At 44.6% G+C, this 19,584-nt stretch overlaps 1 protein-coding gene across 1 annotated transcript in view; it reads left to right on the top strand.

Annotated features, from left to right (window-relative positions):
• Positions 1 to 19,584, top strand: part of ARMC5 (armadillo repeat containing 5) — a gene marked incomplete at its 5' end in the record, with an annotated part of 152,212 nt that overhangs the window by 57,640 nt on the left and 74,988 nt on the right. The window contains one exon of the mRNA XM_088465382.1: positions 14,961 to 15,574. Coding sequence (XP_088321508.1) covers positions 14,961 to 15,574 — 614 coding nt within the window. The remainder of the gene's footprint in view (positions 1 to 14,960; positions 15,575 to 19,584) is intronic.

The following is a 19,584-nucleotide window of genomic DNA, read 5'->3' as shown; positions in this document are numbered from 1 at the left end:
TATACAGTGTAATAGATGTGTATTATGGTCATGTACAGTGGTCAGGACATGTTGGGGATGTAGTTTCCTATGTCTGTATACGGTGTAATAGATGTGTATTATGGTCATGTACAGCGGTCAGGACATGTTGGAGGTGTAGTGTCCTATGTCTGTATATAGTATAATAGATGTGTATTATGGTCATGTACAGTGGTCAGGACATGTTGGGGGTGTAGTGTCCTATGTCTGTATACAGTGTAATAGATGTGTAATATGATCATGTACAGCGGTCAGGACATGTTGGGGGTGTAGTGTCCTATGTCTGTATACAGTGTAATAGATGTGTATTATGGTCATGTACAGCGGTCAGGACATGTTGGAGGTGTAGTGTCCTATGTCTGTATACAGTGGTCAGGACATGTTGGGGGTGTAGTGTCCTATGTCTGTATACAGAGTAATAGATGTGTATTATGATCATGTACAGCGGTCAGGACATGTTGGGGGTGTAGTGTCCTATGTCTGTATACAGTGTAATAGATGTGTATTATGGTCATGTACAGTGGTCAGGACATGTTGGGGGTGTAGTGTCCTATGTCTGTATACAGTATAATAGATGTGTATTATGGTCATGTACAGTGGTCAGGACATGTTGGGGGTGTAGTGTCCTATGTCTGTATACGGTGTAATAGATGTGTATTATGGTCATGTACAGCGGTCAGGACATGTTGGGGGTGTAGTGTCCTATGTCTGTATACAGTATAATAGATGTGTATTATGGTCATGTACAGTGGTCAGGACATGTTGGGGGTGTAGTGTCCTATATCTGTATACAGTGTAATAGATGTGTATTATGATCATGTACAGTGGTCAGGACATGTTGGGGGTGTAGTGTCCTATGTCTGTATACAGTGTAATAGATGTGTATTATGGTCATGTACAGCGGTCAGGACATGTTGGGGGTGTAGTGTCCTATGTCTGTATACGGTGTAATAGATGTGTATTATGATCATGTACAGCAGTCAGGACATGTTGGGGGTGTAGTGTCCTATGTCTGTATACAGTGTAATAGATGTGTATTATGATCATGTACAGCAGTCAGGACATGTTGGGGGTGTAGTTTCCTATGTCTGTATACAGTGTAATAGATGTGTATAATGATCATGTACAGCGGTCAGGACATGTTGGGGGTGTAGTGACCTATGTCTGTATACGGTGTAATAGATGTGTATTATGGTCATGTACAGCGGTCAGGACATGTTGGGGGTGTAGTGTCCTATGTCTGTATACAGTGTAATAGATGTGTATTATGATCATGTACAGAGGTCAGGACATGTTGGGGGTGTAGTGTCCTATGTCTGTATACAGTGTAATAGATGTGTATTATGGTCATGTACAGCAGTCAGGACATGTTGGGGTGTAGTGTCCTATGTCTGTATACAGTGTAATAGATGTGTATTATGGTCATGTACAGTGGTCAGGACATGTTGGGGGTGTAGTGTCCTATGTCTGTATACAGTGTAATAGATGTGTATTATGGTCATGTACAGCAGTCAGGACATGTTGGAGGTGTAGTGTCCTATGTCTGTATACAGTGTAATAGATGTGTATTATGGTCATGTACAGTGGTCAGGACATGTTGGAGGTGTAGTATCCTATGTCTGTATACACTGTAATAGATGTGTATTATGGTCATGTACAGTGGTCAGGACATGTTGGGGGGTGTAGTGTCCTATGTCTGTATACAGTGTAATAGATGTGTATTATGGTCATGTACAGCAGTCAGGACATGTTGGGGTGTAGTGTCCTATGTCTGTATACAGTGTAATAGATGTGTATTATGGTCATGTACAGTGGTCAGGACATGTTGGGGGTGTAGTGTCCTATGTCTGTATACAGTGTAATAGATGTGTATTATGGTCATGTACAGCGGTCAGGACATGTTGGGGGTGTAGTGTCCTATGTCTGTATACAGTGTAATAGATGTGTATTATGGTCATGTACAGCGGTCAGGTCATGTTGGGGGTGTAGTGTCCTATGTCTGTATACAGTGTAATAGATGTGTATTATGGTCATGTACAGTGGTCAGGACATGTTGGGGGTGTAGTGTCCTATGTCTGTATACAGTGTAATAGATGTGTATTATGATCATGTACAGTGGTCAGGACATGTTGGGGGTGTAGTTTCCTATGTCTGTATACAGTGTAATAGATGTATTATGGTCATGTACAGCAGTCAGGACATGTTGGGGTGTAGTGTCCTATGTCTGTATACAGTGTAATAGATGTGTATTATGGTCATGTACAGTGGTCAGGACATGTTGGGGGTGTAGTGTCCTATGTCTGTATACAGTGTAATAGAAGTGTATTATGATCATGTACAGCGGTCAGGACATGTTGGGGGTGTAGTTTCCTATGTCTGTATACGGTGTAATAGATGTGTATTATGGTCATGTACAGTGGTCAGGACATGTTGGAGGTGTAGTTTCCTATGTCTGTATACAGTGTAATAGATGTGTATTATGGTCATGTACAGTGGTCAGGACATGTTGGGGATGTAGTTTCCTATGTCTGTATACGGTGTAATAGATGTGTATTATGGTCATGTACAGCGGTCAGGACATGTTGGAGGTGTAGTGTCCTATGTCTGTATATAGTATAATAGATGTGTATTATGGTCATGTACAGTGGTCAGGACATGTTGGGGGTGTAGTGTCCTATGTCTGTATACAGTGTAATAGATGTGTAATATGATCATGTACAGCGGTCAGGACATGTTGGGGGTGTAGTGTCCTATGTCTGTATACAGTGTAATAGATGTGTATTATGGTCATGTACAGCGGTCAGGACATGTTGGAGGTGTAGTGTCCTATGTCTGTATACAGTGGTCAGGACATGTTGGGGGTGTAGTGTCCTATGTCTGTATACAGAGTAATAGATGTGTATTATGATCATGTACAGCGGTCAGGACATGTTGGGGGTGTAGTTTCCTATGTCTGTATACGGTGTAATAGATGTGTATTATGGTCATGTACAGCGGTCAGGACATGTTGGGGGTGTAGTGTCCTATGTCTGTATACAGTGTAATAGATGTGTATTATGGTCATGTACAGTGGTCAGGACATGTTGGGGGTGTAGTGTCCTATGTCTGTATACAGTGTAATAGATGTGTATAATGATCATTTACAGTGGTCAGGACATGTTGGGGGTGTAGTGTCCTATGTCTGCATACGGTGTAATAGATGTGTATTATGGTCATGTACAGGACATGTTGGGGATGTAGTGTCCTATGTCTGTATACAGTGTAATAGATGTGTATTATGATCATGTACAGCGGTCAGGACATGTTGGGGGGTGTAGTGTCCTATGTCTGTATACAGTGTAATAGATGTGTATTATGATCATGTACAGCGGTCAGGACATGTTGGGGGGTGTAGTGTCCTATGTCTGTATACAGTGTAATAGATGTGTATTATGGTCATGTACAGCGGTCAGGACATGTTGGGGGGTGTAGTGTCCTATGTCTGTATACAGTGTAATAGATGTATATTATGATCATGTACAGCGGTCAGGACATGTTGGGGGTGTAGTGTCCTATGTCTGTATACGGTGTAATAGATGTGTATTATGGTCATGTACAGCGGTCAGGACATGTTGGGGGTGTAGTGTCCTATGTCTGTATACAGTGTGTAATAGATGTGTATTATGGTCATGTACAGCGGTCAGGACATGTTGGGGGTGTAGTGTCCTATGTCTGTATACGGTGTAATAGATGTGTATTATGATCATGTACAGCGGTCAGGACATGTTGGGGATGTAGTGTCCTATGTCTGTATACAGTGTAATAGATGTGTATTATGGTCATGTACAGCGGTCAGGTCATGTTGGGGGTGTAGTGTCCTATGTCTGTATACAGTGTAATAGATGTGTATTATGGTCATGTACAGCGGTCAGGTCATGTTGGGGATGTAGTGTCCTATGTCTGTATACAGTGTAATAGATGTGTATTATGGTCATGTACAGTGGTCAGGACATGTTGGGGGTGTAGTGTCCTATGTCTGTATACACTGTAATAGATGTGTATTATGGTCATGTACAGCGGTCAGGTCATGTTGGGGATGTAGTGTCCTATGTCTGTATACAGTGTAATAGATGTATATTATGGTCATGTACAGCGGTCAGGACATGTTGGGGGTGTAGTGTCCTATGTCTGTATACACTGTAATAGATGTGTATTATGGTCATGTACAGCGGTCAGGTCATGTTGGGGATGTAGTGTCCTATGTCTGTATACGGTGTAATAGATGTATATTATGGTCATGTACAGCGGTCAGGACATGTTGGGGGTGTAGTGTCCTATGTCTGTATACAGTGTAATAGATGTATATTATGGTCATGTACAGCGGTCAGGACATGTTGGGGGTGTAGTGTCCTATGTCTGTATACAGTGTGTAATAGATGTGTATTATGGTCATGTACAGCGGTCAGGACATGTTGGGGGTGTAGTGTCCTATGTCTGTATACAGTGTAATAGATGTGTATTATGATCATGTACAGCGGTCAGGACATGTTGGGGGTGTAGTGTCCTATGTCTGTATACAGTGTAATAGATGTGTATTATGGTCATGTACAGTGGTCAGGACATGTTGGGGGTGTAGTGTCCTATGTCTGTATACAGTGTAATAGATGTGTATTATGGTCATGTACAGTGGTCAGGACATGTTGGGGGTGTAGTGTCCTATATCTGTATACAGTGTAATAGATGTGTATTATGGTCATGTACAGTGGTCAGGACATGTTGGGGGTGTAGTGTCCTATGTCTGTATATAGTGTAATAGATGTGTATTATGATCATGTACAGCGGTCAGGACATGTTGGGGGGTGTAGTGTCCTATGTCTGTATACAGTGTAATAGATGTGTATTATGGCCATGTACAGCGGTCAGGACATGTTGGGGGTGTAGTGTCCTATGTCTGTATACGGTGTAATAGATGTGTATTATGATCATGTACAGCAGTCAGGACATGTTGGGGGTGTAGTGTCCTATGTCTGTATACAGTGTAATAGATGTGTATTATGATCATGTACAGCAGTCAGGACATGTTGGGGGGTGTAGTGACCTATGTCTGTATACGGTGTAATAGATGTGTATTATGGTCATGTACAGCGGTCAGGACATGTTGGGGGTGTAGTGTCCTATGTCTGTATACAGTGTAATAGATGTGTATTATGATCATGTACAGAGGTCAGGACATGTTGGGGGTGTAGTGTCCTATGTCTGTATACGGTGTAATAGATGTGTAGTATGATCATGTACAGCGGTCAGGACATGTTGGGGGTGTAGTGTCCTATGTCTGTATATAGTGTAATAGATGTGTATTATGATCATGTACAGCGGTCAGGACATGTTGGGGGTGTAGTGTCCTATGTCTGTATACAGTGTAATAGATGTGTATTATGGTCATGTACAGAGGTCAGGACATGTTGGGGGTGTAGTGTCCTATGTCTGTATACAGTGTAATAGATGTGTATTATGGTCATGTACAGTGGTCAGGACATGTTGGAGGTGTAGTGTCCTATGTCTGTATACAGTGTAATAGATGTGTATTATGGTCATGTACAGCAGTCAGGACATGTTGGGGTGTAGTGTCCTATGTCTGTATACAGTGTAATAGATGTGTATTATGGTCATGTACAGCGGTCAGGTCATGTTGGGGGTGTAGTGTCCTATGTCTGTATACAGTGTAATAGATGTATTATGGTCATGTACAGCAGTCAGGACATGTTGGGGTGTAGTGTCCTATGTCTGTATACAGTGTAATAGATGTGTATTATGGTCATGTACAGTGGTCAGGACATGTTGGGGGTGTAGTGTCCTATGTCTGTATACAGTGTAATAGATGTGTATTATGATCATGTACAGCGGTCAGGACATGTTGGGGGTGTAGTTTCCTATGTCTGTATACGGTGTAATAGATGTGTATTATGGTCATGTACAGTGGTCAGGACATGTTGGAGGTGTAGTTTCCTATGTCTGTATACAGTGTAATAGATGTGTATTATGGTCATGTACAGTGGTCAGGACATGTTGGGGATGTAGTGTCCTATGTCTGTATACAGTGTAATAGATGTGTATTATGGTCATGTACAGCGGTCAGGACATGTTGGGGGTGTAGTTTCCTATGTCTGTATACGGTGTAATAGATGTGTATTATGGTCATGTACAGTGGTCTGGACATGTTGGAGGTGTAGTTTCCTATGTCTGTATACAGTGTAATAGATGTGTATTATGGTCATGTACAGTGGTCAGGACATGTTGGAGGTGTAGTGTCCTATGTCTGTATACAGTGTAATAGATGTGTATTATGGTCATGTACAGCGGTCAGGACATGTTGGGGATGTAGTGTCCTATGTCTGTATACAGTGTAATAGATGTGTATTATGATCATGTACAGCGGTCAGGACATGTTGGGGGTGTAGTGTCCTATGTCTGTATACAGTGTAATAGATGTGTATTATGGTCATGTACAGCCGTCAGGACATGTTGGGTGTGTAGTGTTCTATGTCTGTATACAGTGTAATAGATGTGTAGTATATGATCATGTACAGCGGTCAGGACATGTTGGGGGTGTAGTGTCCTATGTCTGTATACAGTGTAATAGATGTGTATTATGATCATGTACAGTGGTCAGGACATGTTGGGGGTGTAGTGTCCTATGTCTGTATACAGTGTAATAGATGTGTATTATGGTCATGTACAGTGGTCAGGACATGTTGGAGGTGTAGTGTCCTATGTCTGTATACAGTGTAATAGATGTGTATTATGGTCATGTACAGCAGTCAGGACATGTTGGGGTGTAGTGTCCTATGTCTGTATACAGTGTAATAGATGTGTATTATGGTCATGTACAGTGGTCAGGACATGTTGGGGGTGTAGTGTCCTATGTCTGTATACAGTGTAATAGATGTGTATTATGATCATGTACAGCAGTCAGGACATGTTGGGGTGTAGTGTCCTATGTCTGTATACAGTGTAATAGATGTGTATTATGGTCATGTACAGTGGTCAGGACATGTTGGGGGTGTAGTGTCCTATGTCTGTATACAGTGTAATAGATGTGTATTATGGTCATGTACAGGACATGTTGGGGATGTAGTGTCCTATGTCTGTATACAGTGTAATAGATGTGTATTATGGTCATGTACAGCGGTCAGGACATGTTGGGGGTGTAGTGTCCTATGTCTGTATACAGTGTAATAGATGTGTATTATGGTCATGTACAGCGGTCAGGTCATGTTGGGGGTGTAGTGTCCTATGTCTGTATACAGTGTAATAGATGTGTATTATGGTCATGTACAGCAGTCAGGACATGTTGGGGTGTAGTGTCCTATGTCTGTATACAGTGTAATAGATGTGTATTATGGTCATGTACAGTGGTCAGGACATGTTGGGGGTGTAGTGTCCTATGTCTGTATACAGTGTAATAGATGTGTATTATGATCATGTACAGCGGTCAGGACATGTTGGGGGTGTAGTTTCCTATGTCTGTATACGGTGTAATAGATGTGTATTATGGTCATGTACAGTGGTCAGGACATGTTGGAGGTGTAGTTTCCTATGTCTGTATACAGTGTAATAGATGTGTATTATGGTCATGTACAGTGGTCAGGACATGTTGGGGATGTAGTGTCCTATGTCTGTATACAGTGTAATAGATGTGTATTATGGTCATGTACAGCGGTCAGGACATGTTGGGGGTGTAGTTTCCTATGTCTGTATACGGTGTAATAGATGTGTATTATGGTCATGTACAGTGGTCTGGACATGTTGGAGGTGTAGTTTCCTATGTCTGTATACAGTGTAATAGATGTGTATTATGGTCATGTACAGTGGTCAGGACATGTTGGAGGTGTAGTGTCCTATGTCTGTATACAGTGTAATAGATGTGTATTATGGTCATGTACAGCGGTCAGGACATGTTGGGGATGTAGTGTCCTATGTCTGTATACAGTGTAATAGATGTGTATTATGATCATGTACAGCGGTCAGGACATGTTGGGGGTGTAGTGTCCTATGTCTGTATACAGTGTAATAGATGTGTATTATGGTCATGTACAGCGGTCAGGACATGTTGGGGATGTAGTGTCCTATGTCTGTATACAGTGTGTAATAGATGTGTATTATGGTCATGTACAGTGGTCAGGACATGTTGGGGGTGTAGTGTCCTATGTCTGTATACAGTGTAATAGATGTGTATTATGGTCATGTACAGCGGTCAGGACATGTTGGGGGTGTAGTGTCCTATGTCTGTATACACTGTAATAGATGTGTATTATGGTCATGTACAGTGGTCAGGACATGTTGGGGGTGTAGTGTCCTATGTCTGTATATAGTGTAATAGATGTGTATTATGGTCATGTACAGCGGTCAGGACATGTTGGGGGTGTAGTGTCCTATGTCTGTATATAGTGTAATAGATGTGTATTATGGTCATGTACAGCGGTCAGGACATGTTGGGGGTGTAGTGTCCTATGTCTGTATACGGTGTAATAGATGTGTATTATGGTCATGTACAGTGGTCAGGACATGTTGGGGGTGTAGTGTCCTATGTCTGTATACAGTGTAATAGATGTGTATTATGGTCATGTACAGCGGTCAGGACATGTTGGGGGTGTAGTGTCCTATGTCTGTATACAGTGTAATAGATGTGTATTATGGTCATGTACAGTGGTCAGGACATGTTGGGGGTGTAGTGTCCTATGTCTGTATACAGTGTAGTAGATGTGTATTATGGTCATGTACAGCGGTCAGGACATGTTGGGGGTGTAGTGTCCTATGTCTGTATACAGTGTAATAGATGTGTATTATGGTCATGTACAGCGGTCAGGACATGTTGGGGGTGTAGTGTCCTATGTCTGTATACAGTGTAATAGATGTGTATTATGATCATGTACAGCGGTCAGGACATGTTGGGGGAGTAGTGTCCTATGTCTGTATACAGTGTAATAGATGTGTATTATGGTCATGTACAGCGGTTAGGACATGTTGGGGGTGTAGTGTCCTATGTCTGTATACAGTGTAATAGATGTGTATTATGGTCATGTACAGCGGTCAGGACATGTTGGGGGTGTAGTGTCCTATGTCTGTATACAGTGTAATAGATGTGTATTATGATCATGTACAGCGGTCAGGACATGTTGGGGATGTAGTGTCCTATGTCTGTATACAGTGTAATAGATGTGTATTATGGTCATGTACAGCGGTCAGGACATGTTGGAGGTGTAGTGTCCTATGTCTGTATACAGTGCAATAGATGTATATTATGGTCATGTACAGTGGTCAGGACATGTTGGGGGTGTAGTGTCCTATGTCTGTATACAGTGTAATAGATGTGTATTATGGTCATGTACAGTGGTCAGGACATGTTGGGGGTGTAGTGTCCTATGTCTGTATACAGTGTAGTAGATGTGTATTATGGTCATGTACAGCGCTCAGGACATGTTGGGGGTGTAGTGTCCTATGTCTGTATACAGTGTAATAGATGTGTAATATGATCATGTACAGCAGTCAGGACATGTTGGGAGTGTAGTGTCCTATGTCTGTATACAGTGTAATAGATGTGTATTATGGTCATGTACAGTGGTCAGGACATGTTTGGGGTGTAGTGTCCTATGTCTGTATACAGTGTAATAGATGTGTATTATGGTCATGTACAGCGGTCAGGACATGTTGGGGGTGTAGTGTCCTATGTCTGTATACGGTGTAATAGATGTGTAGTATGATCATGTACAGCGGTCAGGACATGTTTGGGGTGTAGTGTCCTATGTCTGTATACAGTGTAATAGATGTGTATTATGATCATGTACAGTGGTCAGGACATGTTGGGGGTGTAGTGTCCTATGTCTGTATACAGTGTAATAGATGTGTATTATGGTCATGTACAGCAGTCAGGACATGTTGGAGGTGTAGTGTCCTATGTCTGTATACGGTGTAATAGATGTGTATTATGGTCATGTACAGCGGTCAGGACATGTTGGGGGTGTAGTGTCCTATGTCTGTATACAGTGTAATAGATGTGTATTATGATCATGTACAAGTGGTCAGGACATGTTGGGGGTGTAGTGTCCTATGTCTGTATACAGTGTAATAGATGTGTATTATGGTCATGTACAGCAGTCAGGACATGTTGGAGGTGTAGTGTCCTATGTCTGTATACGGTGTAATAGATGTGTATTATGGTCATGTACAGCGGTCAGGACATGTTGGGGGTGTAGTGTCCTATGTCTGTATACGGTGTAATAGATGTGTATTATGGTCATGTACAGCGGTCAGGACATGTTGGGGGTGTAGTGTCCTATGTCTGTATACGGTGTAATAGATGTGTATTATGGTCATGTACAGTGGTCAGGACATGTTGGGGGGTGTAGTGTCCTATGTCTGTATACGGTATAATAGATGTGTATTATGATCATGTACAGCGGTCAGGACATGTTGGAGGTGTAGTGTCCTATGTCTGTATACAGTGTAATAGATGTGTATTATGATCATGTACAGCGGTCAGGACATGTTGGGGGTGTAGTGTCCTATGTCTGTATACAGTGTGTAATAGATGTGTATTATGGTCATGTACAGCGGTCAGGACATGTTGGAGGTGTAGTGTCCTTTGTCTGTATACAGTGTAATAGATGTGTATTATGGTCATGTACAGTGGTCAGGACATGTTGGGGGTGTAGTGTCCTATGTCTGTATACAGTGTAGTAGATGTGTATTATGGTCATGTACAGCGGTCAGGACATGTTGGGGGTGTAGTGTCCTATGTCTGTATACAGTGTAATAGATGTATTATGGTCATGTACAGCGCTCAGGACATGTTGGGGGTGTAGTGTCCTATGTCTGTATACGGTGTAATAGATGTGTATTATTTATGATCATGTACAGTGGTCAGGACATGTTGGGGGTGTAGTGTCCTATGTCTGTATACAGTGTAATAGATGTATTATGGTCATGTACAGCGGTCAGGACATGTTGGGGTGTGTAGTGTCCTATGTCTGTATACAGTGTAATAGATGTGTATTATTTATGATCATGTACAGTGGTCAGGACATGTTGGGGGTGTAGTGTCCTATGTCTGTATACAGTGTAATAGATGTGTATTATGATCATGTACAGCGGTCAGGACATGTTGGGGGTGTAGTGTCCTATGTCTGTATACAGTGTAATAGATGTATTATGGTCATGTACAGCGCTCAGGACATGTTGGGAGTGTAGTGTCCTATGTCTGTATACAGTGTAATAGATGTGTATTATGGTCATGTACAGTGGTCAGGACATGTTTGGGGTGTAGTGTCCTATGTCTGTATACAGTGTAATAGATGTGTATTATGGTCATGTACAGCGGTCAGGACATGTTGGGGGTGTAGTGTCCTATGTCTGTATACGGTGTAATAGATGTGTAGTATGATCATGTACAGCGGTCAGGACATGTTTGGGGTGTAGTGTCCTATGTCTGTATACAGTGTAATAGATGTGTATTATGATCATGTACAGTGGTCAGGACATGTTGGGGGTGTAGTGTCCTATGTCTGTATACAGTGTAATAGATGTGTATTATGGTCATGTACAGCGGTCAGGACATGTTGGGGATGTAGTGTCCTATGTCTGTATACAGTGTAATAGATGTGTATTATGGTCATGTACAGTGGTCAGGACATGTTGGGGGTGTAGTGTCCTATGTCTGTATACAGTGTAATAGATGTGTATTATGATCATGTACAGCGGTCAGGACATGTTGGGGGTGTAGTGTCCTATGTCTGTATACGGTGTAATAGATGTGTATTATGGTCATGTACAGCAGTCAGGACATGTTGGAGGTGTAGTGTCCTATGTCTGTATACGGTGTAATAGATGTGTATTATGGTCATGTACAGCGGTCAGGACATGTTGGGGGTGTAGTGTCCTATGTCTGTATACGGTGTAATAGATGTGTATTATGGTCATGTACAGCGGTCAGGACATGTTGGGGGTGTAGTGTCCTATGTCTGTATACGGTGTAATAGATGTGTATTATGGTCATGTACAGTGGTCAGGACATGTTGGGGGGTGTAGTGTCCTATGTCTGTATACGGTATAATAGATGTGTATTATGATCATGTACAGCGGTCAGGACATGTTGGAGGTGTAGTGTCCTATGTCTGTATACAGTGTAATAGATGTGTATTATGATCATGTACAGCAGTCAGGACATGTTGGGAGTGTAGTGTCCTATGTCTGTATACGGTGTAATAGATGTGTATTATGGTCATGTACAGCGGTCAGGACATGTTTGGGGTGTAGTGTCCTATGTCTGTATACAGTGTAATAGATGTGTATTATGATCATGTACAGCAGTCAGGACATGTTTGGGGTGTAGTGTCCTATGTCTGTATACGGTGTAATAGATGTGTATTATGGTCATGTACAGCGGTCAGGACATGTTGGGGGTGTAGTGTCCTATGTCTGTATATAGTGTAATAGATGTGTATTATGGTCATGTACAGCGGTCAGGACATGTTGGGGGTGTAGTGTCCTATGTCTGTATACGGTGTAATAGATGTGTATTATGGTCATGTACAGCGGTCAGGACATGTTGGGGGTGTAGTGTCCTATGTCTGTATACGGTGTAATAGATGTGTAGTATGATCATGTACAGCGGTCAGGACATGTTTGGGGTGTAGTGTCCTATGTCTGTATACAGTGTAATAGATGTGTATTATGATCATGTACAGTGGTCAGGACATGTTGGGGGTGTAGTGTCCTATGTCTGTATACAGTGTAATAGATGTGTATTATGGTCATGTACAGCGGTCAGGACATGTTGGGGATGTAGTGTCCTATGTCTGTATACAGTGTAATAGATGTGTATTATGGTCATGTACAGTGGTCAGGACATGTTGGGGGTGTAGTGTCCTATGTCTGTATACAGTGTAATAGATGTGTATTATGATCATGTACAGCGGTCAGGACATGTTGGGGGTGTAGCGTCCTATGTCTGTATACGGTGTAATAGATGTGTATTATGGTCATGTACAGCAGTCAGGACATGTTGGAGGTGTAGTGTCCTATGTCTGTATACGGTGTAATAGATGTGTATTATGGTCATGTACAGCGGTCAGGACATGTTGGGGGTGTAGTGTCCTATGTCTGTATACGGTGTAATAGATGTGTATTATGGTCATGTACAGCGGTCAGGACATGTTGGGGGTGTAGTGTCCTATGTCTGTATACGGTGTAATAGATGTGTATTATGGTCATGTACAGTGGTCAGGACATGTTGGGGGGTGTAGTGTCCTATGTCTGTATACGGTATAATAGATGTGTATTATGATCATGTACAGCGGTCAGGACATGTTGGAGGTGTAGTGTCCTATGTCTGTATACAGTGTAATAGATGTGTATTATGATCATGTACAGCGGTCAGGACATGTTGGGGGTGTAGTGTCCTATGTCTGTATACAGTGTGTAATAGATGTGTATTATGGTCATGTACAGCGGTCAGGACATGTTGGAGGTGTAGTGTCCTTTGTCTGTATACAGTGTAATAGATGTGTATTATGGTCATGTACAGTGGTCAGGACATGTTGGGGGTGTAGTGTCCTATGTCTGTATACGGTGTAATAGATGTGTATTATGATCATGTACAGGACATGTTGGGGGTGTAGTGTCCTATGTCTGTATATAGTGTAATAGATGTGTATTATGGTCATGTACAGCGGTCAGGACATGTTGGGGGTGTAGTGTCCTATGTCTGTATACAGTGTAATAGATGTGTATTATGGTCATGTACAGCGGTCAGGACATGTTGGGGGTGTAGTGTCCTATGTCTGTATACAGTGTAATAGATGTGTATTATGGTCATGTACAGCGGTCAGGACATGTTGGGGGTGTAGTGTCCTATGTCTGTATACAGTGTAATAGATGTGTAATATGATCATGTACAGCCGTCAGGACATGTTGGGTGTGTAGTGTTCTATGTCTGTATACAGTGTAATAGATGTGTATTATGGTCATGTACAGTGGTCAGGACATGTTGGGGGTGTAGTGTCCTATGTCTGTATACAGTGTAATAGATGTGTATTATGGTCATGTACAGTGGTCAGGACATGTTGGGTGTGTAGTGTTCTATGTCTGTATACAGTGTAATAGATGTGTATTATGGTCATGTACAGTGGTCAGGACATGTTGGGGGTGTAGTGTCCTATGTCTGTATACAGTGTAATAGATGTGTATTATGGTCATGTACAGTGGTCAGGACATGTTGGGTGTGTAGTGTTCTATGTCTGTATACAGTGTAATAGATGTGTATTATGGTCATGTACAGTGGTCAGGACATGTTGGGGGTGTAGTGTCCTATGTCTGTATACAGTGGATTAGACGTGTTATGTATATTAACCAGTTGATCAGTATGGCATCTTTGTGTGATACCTTGAAGTATTGTTGTATGTTTGAAGTTGGGGTTGTAGTTAGTATGCCAGCTATTGAAATCCCGATGTCGGAAGTTCGTCCCGGGACCAAATATAGGCGATGAAATCCAGATGCCAGTATCTCGACAGCTGCCATCCTGATGGAAGGTACACCGGGGTATCTTAGCTGTTCGCTGCAGGGAGGCGTAGGTTTAGGCACCACGGGGGGGTTAAGGTTAGGCCCTGGCGGGGGGTTATGTTTAGGTACCACTGGAGTGGGGGGGGGGAGGGGGGGGGAGTTAGGATTAGGCAATATGCGGTTGGGGGGGGGCTAGGTTTAGGCCCTATCGGGGAGGTTTAGGGTGCAAGACAGGGTTAGTGGGATTGCGGGGTAAGTTAGAGATGGCGAGCATCGGCATGCTGATGTCGGCATTTTGACAGCAGGCATCGCGACTGCCAGTGTTTCATACCCAACACGTGAATCTGACCTCTCCTCTCTTAGCTGTCTGTTTCCCATCTGTAACACTCTCTACTTCGGTCTTCCAGGTCCTGGCTTTTGTCGGAGGGTTACATTAGCAGTTTGGAGGATCTGCCACCAGAGTTGTCGCAGGACAAAGAGAAACAAGAAAACTTGATGGTACTGGAGAAATCTGCTAACAAAGTGCCTGTTATCTCACCTCTGGCAAACGGAGACCAAGAAAGTCATCTTACAGGACTAACGCTAAGACCAGAAGTGTCCCAAGGCTCTCATCAGGTCTGCTCATCTCCATCTTCTTCCCAGCTCTGTCCATCTCCCATGCAGGAGATATTGGGATCTCCTTGGCCTTTGGGGACCCGCTCTCTTCCACCATCTGAAGTTTGGGGTCCAGAGTATCCAGTTCTCCTCCTGTTGTCCCGTTTCTCTCAGCTGTCAGATTCTAGCTGTTATTTGGTGTCCCATCCGGTCTTTAGGGGCCTCTTGACATACATCATCTCTCACCCACATCCTTCTAATCGTGCTGCTCGCCTCCTGCAACGTCTGACCTGTGACCCATCATGCCTGGAGGCATTTATTCGGACAGGCACTATTTGCACTGTTAGAGCTAGACTGCTCCTGTGTGAGTTACCCGATGATGAGCAGCAAAAGAAGGCTAGACACCCCAAACGGGCCAGGGAACTCGGTAAGAGCATGAAATAAGGTACACTATTGGGTGATATGTTGTATAAAGTGGCCAAACGCGGCCTTCAAAGACCCCTGACAGGTTATGTTTGCCAGATCTCCTAGCTGGTGCACAGGCACATTTTACTAACTGACACATCTTAAAGTTCCACAGGAGGCCTGGAAAACATGAATTGTTAGTTCAGCCAGTGCTGGTGTGTAGTATGAGCCAGTGCTGCTGTATAGGGGGGGGGGAGGGGGGAGGAGGGGGGGAGGGAGGGAGGGAGGGAGGGGGGGGTGTGTGTGTGTGTGTGTTATATTTGTTACACAGGGTATAGAGATGTGGACTCCAGACAGGCAGGTACTTGGTAAAGCAGTGTCCGTAATGGTAGCACACACTACACCTTAGCATACATGAGCATATGCCTGGATACTCACAGGCACATAACAGAAAATAAGCAAATAAAAGTAAATGTCCCAGCACACCTCGTGCTTAACAGTCAACAGTTACAATATCTGTGGACCTTCCAGGTCCTGGCACTCTAATGCTAACCACCACCCCCGGCCTATCACCTGGCCAACTTGTCCGGCTTCAGGAGCATCAGGTGTGTGAGAGTTTTAAACCCTTCGTGTGCTGCTGACTTCCTGCTGTCTGTGGGTGACCTGGAAAACCCGCAATTCTATATTTCAAGTTTGAGTTGTGCAGCCCAGAAAAAACGGAATTCCAAACTTCTATTGTAGGTGCAGAATGTGCCGGTCCTGTTTTCCTCCCCCTTGGAGCGAGCTGATCCCATCAGAATGTGGGCAATTCATATATATATATATATATATATATATATATATATATATATATATATATATATATATATAATTGTGGTGAGAGGGGTTGTCTCTCACCTGAATTGCCCACATTTCTGCATTAGCAGTGGAGATGTGGAATTCCAGGTTTTCACATTTACACAGACATGGCTGGAATAATCACTGGAGCACAGGAAGGGTTTAACACTACCACACACCTGATGCTCCTTGCTCTTGATGCTGGACAAGCTGGCCAGGCGATAAAACAGGGGTGGTGGAATAGCATTAGGGTGCCAGGACCTGGAAGAATTCCAAAAAACCGTGCTTTCAGCCTAAAATGTTGTCGACATCCAATACCGCTGTACAGGGAGATGGTAAGTACTCTGCCTTCGCCCTTTCTGGGGTGAGCTCACACGACAGGGGCCCTTTGCGATAATGGATGAAGTACTTAAACACTACACGTTTTGTCCACTAGGGTGGACTTCATCAGGGGTATCAAAACACATTAAAATGTAAACAACCATACATGGGGAAGACACCATCACGGCTAAGATCATTCACTCCAAATGATTGACAATAATACAAAAATTAAATGGCGTATAACCTCCAAGTCCCGCAGCGCAAACAGGTGTAGCCTCTCCCTCTGGGGGGGGGATTGGCGGGCGGGCGCGCGCGTGTGTGTGTGTGTGCGTGTGTGCGTGTGTGCGTGTGTGCGTGTGTGTGTGTGTGTGTGTGTGTGTGTGTGTGTGTGTGTGTGTGTGTGTGTGTGTGTGTGTGTGCGCGTGCGTGTGTGTATGTGTGTGTGTTAGCAACAATGGTCCGGCACTCATATAATGATGAATAGCTTACCCCGGTGCCGACACAGTGTAAAGCAATACCAAGACGAATGCTGCGTCACTCAGGGCTTATGGAACAAATATCTCAGACACGTGAGGCAAATTTCAACGTTTCAATATAAATCAGATTGTCATCAGGAAATACAGAAGAGAAACCAGCGTCTTCCCTTTATAGACACTCACCCAGCAAGTGCACCAGTGACTCCCAGCAGAATGCCGAGACAAGCACGGGGAGCAGGGGGCACATGGAGAGGACGTCGTCGGCGCATTAATGCCGCGCACGTCAGTATGGAGACATATTGCAACAAAGATGCACTGTAACAATACAAATCAATGCGTACATAAATATGCAGCTTAGCAGATCCAGTAATCGAATTAAACATTCGAATAATAAATGAGGATCATTAAAGTTCAGCAAACAAATTACTGCTCTAAATCATCAGCATGGAAAATAGCACTTATATAGGCCCATCTGGGTGATCATATACAACAGTACAATACTGAAAACATGTCCCTGTTAAAACTCAAATATCTGCAAGACATGACAGAGGAAGGATTTCATTTATACCTTTGGAGTAATCACATATATATATCACAAATATATATATAATATTCTGTTCTGGGCTCGGCAGATGCCGGGAGAACGTTACCTGCCTGACTGCATTGTGCCACCTGTGAAGTTTGGTGGAGGAGGGATGACGGTATGGAGGAGGGATGAGGGTGTGGAGGAGGGATGAGGGTGTGGAGGAGGGATGAGGGTGTGGAGGAGGGATGAGGGTGTGGAGGAGGGATGAGGGTGTGGAGGAGGGATGAGGGTATGGAGGTGGGATGACTGTATGGAGGAGGGATGAGGGTGTGGAGGAGGGATGAGGGTGTGGAGGAGGGATGAGGGTGTGGAGGAGGGATGAGGGTGTGGAGGAGGGATGAGGGTGTGGAGGAGGGATGAGGGTGTGGAGGAGGGATGAGGGTGTGGAGGAGGGATGAGGGTGTGGAGGTGGGATGAGGGTGTGGAGGAGGGATGAGGGTGTGGAGGAGGGATGAGGGTGTGGAGGAGGGATGAGGGTGTGGAGGAGGGATGAGGGTGTGGAGGTGGGATGACTGTATGGAGGAGGGATGAGGGTGTGGAGGAGGGATGAGGGTGTGGAGGAGGGATGAGGGTGTGGAGGTGGGATGAGGGTGTGGAGGAGGGATGAGGGTGTGGAGGAGGGATGAGGGTGTGGAGGAGGGATGAGGGTGTGGAGGAGGGATGAGGGTGTGGAGGAGGGATGAGGGTGTGGAGGAGGGATGAGGGTGTGGAGGTGGGATGACTGTATGGAGGAGGGATGAGGGTGTGGAGGAGGGATGAGGGTGTGGAGGAGGGATGAGGGTGTGGAGGTGGGATGAGGGTGTGGAGGAGGGATGACGGTGTGGAGGAGGGATGACGGTGTGGAGGAGGGATGAGGGTGTGGAGGAGGGATGAGGGTGTGGAGGAGGGATGAGGGTGTGGAGGAGGGATGAGGGTGTGGAGGAGGGATGACGGTGTGGAGGAGGGATGAGGGTGTGGAGGAGGGATGAGGGTATGGAGGAGGGATGAGGGTATGGAGGAGGGATGAGGGTATGGAGGTGGGATGACGGTATGGAGGAGGGATGAGGGTATGGAGGAGGGATGACGGTGTGGAGGAGGGATGACGGTGTGGAGGAGGGATGAGGGTGTGGAGGAGGGATGAGGGTGTGGAGGAGGGATGAGGGTGTGGAGGAGGGATGAGGGTGTGGAGGAGGGATGAGGGTGTGGAGGAGGGATGAGGGTATGGAGGTGGGATGAGGGTATGGAGGTGGGATGAGGGTATGGAGGAGGGATGAGGGTATGGAGGAGGGATGACGGTATGGAGGAGTTTCTCAGGGTTTGGGCCAGGCCCCTGTAATAGTTCTGTTGTCTGCAATTTTGGACTTTTGACACGTGTAAATTTTGTTTGAACTGTTTAAATGGGAGGTGATTGGGTGTAGTGCTGCGCAGAGCCCTGTATGCTGGTGTAGAGCTGTGTAGTGCCCTGTATGCTGGTGTAGTACTGTGTAGAGCCCTGTATGCTGGTGTAGTACTGTGCAGAGCCCTGTATGCTGGTGTAGTGCTGCGTAGAGCCCTGTATGCTTGTGTAGTGCTGTGTAGAGCCCTGTATGCTTGTGTAGTGCTGTTCAGAGCCCTGTATGCTGGTGTAGTGCTGTGCAGAGCCCTGTATGCTGGTGTAGTGCTGTGCAGAGCCCTGTATGCTGGTGTAGTGCTGCGTAGAGCCCTGTATGCTGGTGTAGTGCTGCGTAGAGCCCTGTATGCTGGTGTAGTGCTGCGCAGAGCCCTGTATGCTGGTGTAGTGCTGTGCAGAGCCCTGTATGCTGGAGTAGTGCTGTGTAGAGCCCTGTATGCCGG

Source organism: Taudactylus pleione, unplaced genomic scaffold (genome assembly GCF_031769625.1).
Source record: "Taudactylus pleione unplaced genomic scaffold, aTauple2 ptg001987l, whole genome shotgun sequence".
NCBI lineage: Eukaryota > Metazoa > Chordata > Amphibia > Anura > Myobatrachidae > Taudactylus > Taudactylus pleione.
The sequence above is the reverse complement of the archived record's forward strand: the minus strand, read 5'-3'. Positions and strand labels throughout refer to the sequence as shown.